Source organism: Salmo salar, chromosome ssa03 (genome assembly GCF_905237065.1).
Source record: "Salmo salar chromosome ssa03, Ssal_v3.1, whole genome shotgun sequence".
Classification (NCBI taxonomy): Eukaryota; Metazoa; Chordata; class Actinopteri; order Salmoniformes; family Salmonidae; genus Salmo; species Salmo salar.
This window is the reverse complement of record NC_059444.1, coordinates 17,831,239-17,840,498: the sequence shown is the minus strand read 5'-3', so window position 1 is coordinate 17,840,498 and position 9,260 is coordinate 17,831,239. Positions and strand designations below refer to the sequence as shown.

General features: G+C 42.5%; 1 protein-coding gene across 1 annotated transcript; it reads right to left on the bottom strand.

The window, feature by feature from the left end:
- Positions 1-170: 170 nt before the first annotated feature.
- On the bottom strand, positions 171-8,094 carry mrpl37 (mitochondrial ribosomal protein L37). The gene is made up of 7 exons (XM_014190264.2): positions 7,599-8,094; positions 7,229-7,412; positions 4,973-5,088; positions 4,478-4,663; positions 4,197-4,351; positions 598-801; positions 171-375 (listed from the first exon to the last, which is right to left on the bottom strand). Exons 1-7 carry the CDS (start codon positions 7,978-7,980, stop codon positions 298-300), a joined length of 1,305 nt encoding a protein of 434 aa, XP_014045739.1. The 5' UTR covers positions 7,981-8,094; the 3' UTR covers positions 171-297.
- Between the last annotated feature and the right edge of the window lie 1,166 nt (positions 8,095-9,260).

Here is a 9,260-nt window from a genome sequence, read left to right as displayed (position 1 = left end):
TGGAAACAAATTAAGCATCTCAAAATAATTCGTTTGTCATAATGACATACATTGCTACATTTCCACAATGCTATTTTGGTTATTTTCTTAAGCGATAAGAGATATGGATCACAATCCTCTTCTACAGATCTAATTCAAAACTGAGCCAGGGAAGAGAAACGCAATGCAACTTTAGACTCTGATGAGCTAGAGTATCTAGGGTCTCTTTATTTTCAGATATTACAGTAATGACAGTAGAAATAGGGAGGTTATGAATAGTGGAACATTGTTGTTTTGGTGCTGTTTAATGTAGCTAGTTCACACAGCTCCATGCAGATAGAGGGACAGGAACTTCTGGAAGGTTTCAGGCTTGTACCCAGATAGACCTGGTGGTATCTGCAGGGGCAAAGCAGAGAGAACAAAACCTGTTCATTTTGATGTTTGAAATACCATTTGTATAAAATCTAAGCTACTAAGTAAAATGGATTCCCTGTTACTATCCATTTCTGTTTATAACAGATGTGGGACCCTATAAGGGTGTACAGTGTATTTTATAACGGTTTGATTATATAACTTTTGAAAAGAGACAAATAAAGAAAAAAACTAAGTAGTTCTTACCTGCACCACCCTCTTCTTGATGAGGGGGCGGACCTTGGCGAAGTCATACAGCAGCTGGTCATTCTCCACCCACACCTGGTTCTTGACCCCCTCGTCAGCCTGCAGGTCTGTGGTGTTGAGCTGGAACACCACATACTGGAACATCCGGCCGTTGGTGGCCACCGACTGGACCACTATGGGCTGCTCCAGCACCCCAGGCTTAGTCTGAAGGGAGGGGGAAGAGAGGTTGAACAACATAGTGCTGAGCGTTTAAGGTTTGTTTCGATTATATTTGTATCTTTTTTTTATGCGTTATGTGGGATGAATGCTGTAACACAGACTAAAACAATTAATACAATTTTCATGATGGTAGTGACTGCCCATTACTGCTTATTACTTCAGATTTTATTGGTCACATACACATGGTTAGCAGATGTTAATGCAAGTGTATCGAAATACTTGTGCTTCTATTTCCGACAGTGCAGTAATATCTAACAATTCCCCAACAACTACATAATACACACAAATCTAAAGGAGTGAATGAGAATATGTACATATAAATATATGGATGAGCGATGGCCGAGCGGCATAGGCAAGGTGCAATAGATGGTATAAAATACAGTATATTCATATGATTTGAGTAACGGAAGATATGTAAACATTATTAAAGTGGCATTGTTTAAAGTGAATAGTGATCCATTTATTAAAGTGTCCAGTGATTGGGAGTCAATGTAGGCAGCAGCCTCTCTGAGTTAGTGATGGCTGTTTAGCAGTCTGATGGCATTGAGATAGAAGCTGTTTTTCAGTCTCTTGGTTCCAGCTTTGATGCACCTGTACTGACCTTGCCTTCTGGATGGTAGCGGTGTGAACAGGCAGTGGCTCAGGTGGTTGTTGTCCTTGATGATCTTTTTGGCCTTCCTGTGACATCGGGTGCTGTAGGTGTCATGTAGGGCAGGTAGTTTGCCCCCGATGCATTGTTCAGACTGCACCACCCTCTGGAGAGCCTTACGGTTGAGTGCGGTGCAGTTGCCGTACCAGGTGGTGATACAGCCCAACAGGATGCTCTCGATTGTGCATCTGTAAAAGTTTGTCAGGGTTTTGGGTGACAAGCCAAATTTCTTCAGCCTCCTGAGGTTGAAGAGGTGTTGTTGCATCTTCTTCACCACACTGTCTGTGTGGGTGGACAATTTCACTTTGTCTGTGATGTGTACGCAGAGGAACTTAAAAACTTTCCACCTTCTCCACTGCTGTCTCTTCGATGTGGATAGGGGGGAGCTCCCTCTGCTGTTTCCCGAAGTCCACAATCATCTCCTTTGTTATGTTGAGTGAGAGGTTGTTTTCCTGACACCTCACCTCCTCCCTGTAGGCTGTCTCGTCGTTGTTGGTAATCAAGCCCACTACTGTTGTGTCGTCTGCAAACTTGATGATTGAGTTGGAGGCGTGCATGGGCACGTAGTCGTGGGTGAACAGGGAGTACAGGAGGGGACTTAGCACGCACCCTTGTGGGGCCCCAGTGTTAAGGATCAATGAAGTGGAGATGTTGTTTCCTACCTTCACCATCTTGGGTGGCCCTTCAGAAAGTCCAGGACCCAATATTGCACAGGGCGGGGTTGAGACCCATGGCCTCCAGCTTGATGATGAACTTGGAGGGTACTATGGTGTTGAATGCTGAGCTGTAGTCAATAAACAGCATTCTTACATAGGTATTCCTCTTGTCCAGATGGGATAGGGCAGTGTGCAGTGTGATGGCGATTACGTCATCTGTGGACCTGTTGGGGTGGTATGCAAACTGAAGTGGGTATGGGTGGAGGTGATATGATCCTTGACTAGTCTCTCAAAGGACTTCATGATGACAGAAGTGAGTGCTACGGGGCGGTAGTCATTTAGTTCAGTTATCTTTGACTTCTTGGGTACAGGAACAGTGGTGGCCATCTTGAAGCATGTGGGGACAGCAGACTGGGATAGGGAGAGATTGAATATGTCCGTAAACACACCAGCCAGCTGGTCTGCGCATGCTCTGAGGAAGCGGCTAGGGATGCCGTCTGGGCCAGCAGCCTTGCGAGGGTTAACATCTTTAAATGTTTTACTCACGTCTGCCACTGAGAAGGAGAGGGCGCAGTCCTTGTTAGCGGGCCGCGGCGATGGCAAAGAAAGTGTTTAGTTTGTCTGGAAGCGTGACGTCGGTGTCCGTGACGTGGCTGGTTTTCTTTTTGTAGCCTGTGATTTCCATAATTTATTCACATTACTTTAATAAAATATTTCAGATGTTCTGTATATTTGTTTTATTTGATGACTTTTTTATTTCATTCCAAGTCATCATCTCAATAGAGCTGCTGCCTACTGTGTGCTGTCTGACATATCACTATTTTGTAGTTCTTCATAGTAAATAAGGCATACTTATATGACTCCTAAATACCAACTATCAATCATTTCGATAATATATTTTCAGGTAGAGATACCTCACAAAGCAACAGCTGCTCTCTAGATCACCTCACGATCATGCAGTCTTCGGTCTCTTCTGTAGTAGGCGTAAAAGAAACAGACCGGACAAGAAGATGCGCAATGAATTATGGTCATTGTCGCTAAACTGTGAAAAATATTGGCCTGTTGGAAACTCCCTACTACATTGCACAGTTAATCTCTAGAGAAACTGTGCAATGTTCGCATTGAGCTAACAGAAAAAAACTGAATGAAATGGAATTCAAATAACTGAACAGACATCGGTCAATTAGTTGTTAAAAAAAACGGGGGGAAAAAAAGAGAAAAAAAACCCCCACAGAAATGTAGGTTAATCGCTCAAGACTAGACGCGTGACCCACATACACAATCAGTGGAGGGAGAAATCGGTGGAGGATGTGTTCATTGTTGCAGCTTAATTTCAATGAAAGCCACGTTTGCAATCATATTGTGTGTAACAATGCACGGGAACTCTGTCAGGGTGGAATAGTACATTATTATGAACCAGTCCGTGGGTGATTAATGGCATTTGTTTCTACCATTATGAACCAGTCCCTGGGTGATTAATGGCACTTGTTTCTACTAGTATAAGAAAAACTAGAATTGTATTAATATTGATATGAAATATATGTATGGAAATAAATTATTGATCATTTATGAATTATTATTCGTCTGTATGGATTCACAAACTTTTTTGGGGGCCTTTTTTGTCAACAATGTGGCTGGCCTCATTAACCTGGGCACAGTACCCAGGCACAAAACCCATCCCTCCACATTTCATTCACAAATCTGTAAAGATTCACACAGATTTTGCTGCTGCTGAACCAACCTGCTGAAGCAAGACAGAATGAGAGCGATGAGCTGAGCAGCCCACGACTGTGTGTGGTTTGTCTCGGGTTGGGGGGCCTCAAGCGGAGCATGGGGGGGGGCTTGCTGATGTGAGGCCTGTCGCAATTGCCTCTTCTGCCAAATTGTAAGTCCGCCACTGTAAGCAACCATCAGTTCATTATGCCAAGCAGAAATCCTGATCAAATCTCTATCCCATTCAATCACTGTTTATAATTTCTGTTACAAATGTGTACCTACTACCCCTGTGTAATAAAGTACTGGACATTATACCATTATGTAATTAATTTACGTGTAAGGTTACAAACAGCCTTTACCCCGTGGAGTGTGTGAGCACGAGCCAGGGCGTTCCCGAAGGCAAACATGATCATCTTAGCACGGAGCTGCTCAGGAAGGAGAGTGACAGGGGTGTCTCCTGCCTCCAGGAGGAAGAGGGTATGGGCATGAGGGTAAGGGTAGTCCTCCTTGAAGCCTGAAGGAACAGAGGTTTAATTGTGAGTTCATTCCTGACCTGAATTCAACATTTCCATTGTTCTACATACAAATTGTATGGATCTGTAGCTGTAATGACTGGTTGATTGACAAACAGTAGTATTGCCTGTATGGTTCTGCTCCTCGTAGACCTGGACACTCTGCAGGTCAATGGTCGGAGAGATTGGGTAGAACGTCTCCAGGACATGGTCGGCCGTGCTCTGGACCTCCTCTTTCCCAGCAAGCACTGGGAGAGGGGCCATGCTGTTGAGCAGCAACCCATTCTGCCCTCGCACCTGGAACAAGTCTTCACCTGGAGGACAGGTGGCCAGGAAGAGGTGAGATAAAACAGCTAAACTATTGGTCAATGGTGTGTAGTAGTAGCCTATGTACTGTGGCTATCCTGTCTATCTCATAGATATTAAATAATGGGCCCTGGACACGTTACCTACTAGTGGGGCTTAGGGGGTTGATTTTGGTCTGGATACAACTTGATGAGGAGATGGGCAATAGTGTTATTTCAGTAACACTAAAACAACAAATACATTCAAAGTCCAGTATAATACTGTATTTACCACTATTGCATAATGCTATTGAATGAGGTCAGGGGTCACGGGCCTACCTCTGCTCCATGTGGCAGCCAGACTGTATTTCTCCGCCAGGATCCTCCTGCCAAGCCCAGGATGACTGACCTGCAGGCTCCCACACAGGTGGATCAGGCTCCTCAGCAAAGCCACACTAGAGAGACAAAGTACAGAAGAGAGATGCCACATGTCAGCCCAGAGACAGTGGAATTAATGTTCAGAGACCCAAGCTGGCCCAGCCATGTATTTTGTGATTCTGATGTGAATGAAAACCTGTGACACCAGATAAAGACAATTATGGGTCATGGGCTAGTTTGTTTGCGTTCATCTGAGTAGTGGTCGACTAGACTAGAGGTCGACCGATTAATCGGAATGGCCGATTAATTAGGGCCGATTTCAAGTTTTCATAACAATCGGAAATCGGTATTTTTTTTTTTACACCTTTATTTAACAAGGCAAGTCAGTTAAGAACACATTCTTATTTTCAATGACGGCCTAGGAACGGTGGGTTAACTGCCTTGTTCAGGGGCAGAACGACAGATTTTTACCTTGTCAGCTCGGGGATTCAATCTTGCAACCTTACGGTTAACTAGTCCAACGCTCTAACCACCTGCTTTACATTGCACTCCACGAGGAGCCTGCCTGTTACGCGAATGCAGTAAGAAGCCAAGGTAAGTTGCTAGCTAGCATTAAACTTATCTTATAAAAAACAATCAATCAATCATAATCACTAGTTAACTACACATGGTTGATGATATTACTAGTTTATCTAGCCTGTCCTGCGTTGCATATAATCGCTTAGGTACACGTTGCTCCAACGTGTACCTAACCATAAACATCAATGCCTTTCTTAAAATCAATACACAAGTATATATTTTTAAACCTGCATATTTAGTTAATATTGCCTGCTAACATGAATTTCTTTTAACTAGGGAAAATGTGTCACTTCTCTTGCAACAGAGTCAGGGTATATGCAGCAGTTTGGGCTGCCTGGCTCGTTGCGAACTGTGAAGACTATTTCTTCCTAACAAAGACAGCCAACTTCGCCAAACGGGGGATGATTTAACAAAAGCGCATTTGCGAAAAAAACACAATTGTTGCACGACTGTACCTAACCATAAACATCAATGCCTTTCTTAAAATCAATACACAGAAGTATATATTTTTAAACCTGCATATTTAGCTAAAAGAAATCCAGGTTAGCAGGCAATATTAACCAGGTGAAATTGTGTCACTTCTCTTGCGTTCATTGCACGCAGAGTCAGGGTATATGCAACAGTTTGGGCAGCCTGGCTTGTTGCGAACTAATTTGCCAGAATTCTAGTAATTATGACATAACATTGAAGGTTGTGCAATGTAACAGGAATATTTAGACTTATGGATGCCACTCGTTAGATAAAATACGGAACAGTTCCGTATTGCACTGAAAGAATAAACGTGATAGTTTCCGGATTCGACCATATTAATGACCTAAGGCTTGTATTTCTGTTATTATTTTATAATTAAGTCTATGATTTGATAGAGCAGTCTGACTGAGCGATGGTAGGCACCAGCAGGCTCGTACGCATTCATTCAAACAGCACTTTCGTTTTGCCAGCAGCTCTTCGCAATGCTTGAAGCATTGCGCTGTTTATGACTTCAAGCCTATCAACTCCCGAGATTAGGCTGGTGTAACCCATGTGAAATGGCTAGCTAGTTAGCGGGGTGCGCGCTAATCGCGTTTCAAACGTCACTTGCACTGCATGGGTAACGCTGCTTCGAGGGTGGCTGTTGTCAATGTGTTCCTGGTTCGAGCCCAGGTAGGAGCGAGGAGAGGGACGGAAGCTATACTGTTACACTGGCAATACTAAAGTGAACATATGAAAGCTGAACATATGAACATAAGAACATCCAATAGTCAAAAGTATATGAAATACAAATTGTATAGAGAGAAATAGTCCTATAATTCCTATAATAACTACAACCTAAAACTTCTTACCAGGGAATATTGAAGACTCATGTTAAAAGGAACCACCAGCTTTCATATGTTCTCATGTTCTGAGCAAGGAACTTAAACGTTAGCTTTCTTACATGGCACATATTGCACTTTTGAGGCTAAATTGATTGTATTGATGTATTATAATAAGTTAAAATAAGTGTTCATTCAATATTGTTGCAATTGTCATTATTACAAATACATATTTTTTTTTTTTTTTTTAATCGGCCGATTAATCGGTATTGGCTTCTTTTGGTCCTCCAATAATCGGTATCGGCGTTGAAAAATCATAATCGGTCGACCTCTAGACTAGACTCACCAGAACTTTTCTCTGGACGGTCGTTCCTCTGTGGTGTCCCAGAAGCGAGCATGCCTGATGGCATTCTGAACTCGCTCATCCTGGTTTTCAATCTGATTGGCTTCGTTCTCAGCCAATAACAAAACCTGGTCCGGAAGTCCCTTCGTCAGCTTGGATTTAGTGAGCCACAGTGCTTGCCTGACACCTGTAACATAGGAATAAATATTAAAGAGAATACACACAATTGATTCATTTTTATTTTATTGATTTCTATATTTTGGCCTCCAATTGACATTTAGTGGCATCTCTTTTGTTGACTTATATCTTCCATTTGTCTAATACAGGATCAATAATAGGAGCCAACAGTTTATAGAACATTAATAGAAAATACCTTCAAGTGCGTTTGTCCTTTGGTTAAATACGAAGCAAGACTTCTCTTTATGGAGTGGCATTTCTTCCTCTTTCGGCGCATAATAATGAGAGGGGTCGTTCCAGTCTCGCACCCAGGTAGGGAAAGAGGGCTTTGCCAACCCAGGAACATAGTGCATTCTATCGCCATAGGTAATGCGCTCGAGTCCGGGTATGTCCACCTTGACTCGCGGCTTTTTTCTCGGCGGTACCTTCGCACATATACTGCAGGTGACATTGAAATATCGATGCCCATGGACACTGCTCCCTCCATGTGTCGAGCTGATTCTTACCTCTTTTAAAAGCGTCGTTTTCGCAAGCAAAGGAGCTGCGGCCTTAAACAGTTGTGCTGTTTCTTTAAACATTTTGCTAAGTATTATTTATCTTTATAAAGTAATAATTATCTAAAGCATCTTCTCGTTACACGTATCACTGTAGGGCGCCGCCATCTTTTTCACCCGTACTGAGGTTCAAAGCAATTGGTAAACGACCAGTGTGGTATACTACCGCCTCCAACAGGATGGGAGTGGAACCCACATGCAAAATAGGCCTTGTCCAAAAATGAAAGCGTCCTTCTTACTTCTTTCCCAATACTTGGTGGAAGGAAAAATGCATTTTGACAGGTGAGAAATAGTGTATTCGTTAATCTGTTCAATCATATCAAATATGTGAATACTTTGATGAGAAGTATGGCCTTTTCATATTTTTGGATGGAAATAGAGAACATCATTTGATCTAAGTCTGGGGGCATTGTCCTGTCAGAATTTTCACATTTGATAAATGTAATTCCAGTCATGATGTCAAACACAATCAGAGTCATGTATGTTCATGTTCTTTAATTGAGATAACAAAAATTAAGATTATTTTTATTTAACCTTTACGTTAGGTTTGTAGTATTTCATATAGATGGGGCTCAGCCTAGTTTTTATGCTTTTTACAGACACAATATCAGGAAATCAGGAAAAAAAATTGCTGCTTCAGAACCCTCTGTACCTTTTCAGACAAAAGTAACACTGACATACAAAAATATACTGAACAAAAATATAAACACAACATGCCACAATTTCAATGATTTTACTGAGTTATAGTTCATTTAAGGAAATCAATCCATTTAAATAAATAAATTAGGCCCTAATCTATGGATTTCACGACTGGGCAGGCCCACCCACTTGGGAGCCAGGCCCACCAACTGGGGAGCCAAGCCCAGCCAATCAGAATGAGTTTTTCCCCACAAAAGGGCTTTATTACAGACAGAAATACAGTTTCATCAGCTGTCCAGGTAGCTGGTCTCTGACGATCCCGCATGTGAAGAAGCCGGATGTGGAGGTCCTGGGCTGGCGTGGTTACACGTGGTCTGTGGTTGTGAGGCCAGTTGGACGTACTGCCAATTCTCTAAAATGACGTTGGAGGCGGCTTATGGTAGAGAAATGAGCGTTAAATTCTCTGGCAACAGCTCTTGTGGACATTCCTGCAGTCAGCATGTCAATTGCACACTCCCTCAAAACTTGAGACATCTCAGGCATTGTGTTGTGTGACAAAAGTGCAGACTTTAGAGTGGCCTTTTATTGTCCTCTTACAAGGTGCACCTGTGTAATGATCATGCTGTTTAGTCAGCTACTTGATATGCCACAGCTGTCAGATGGAT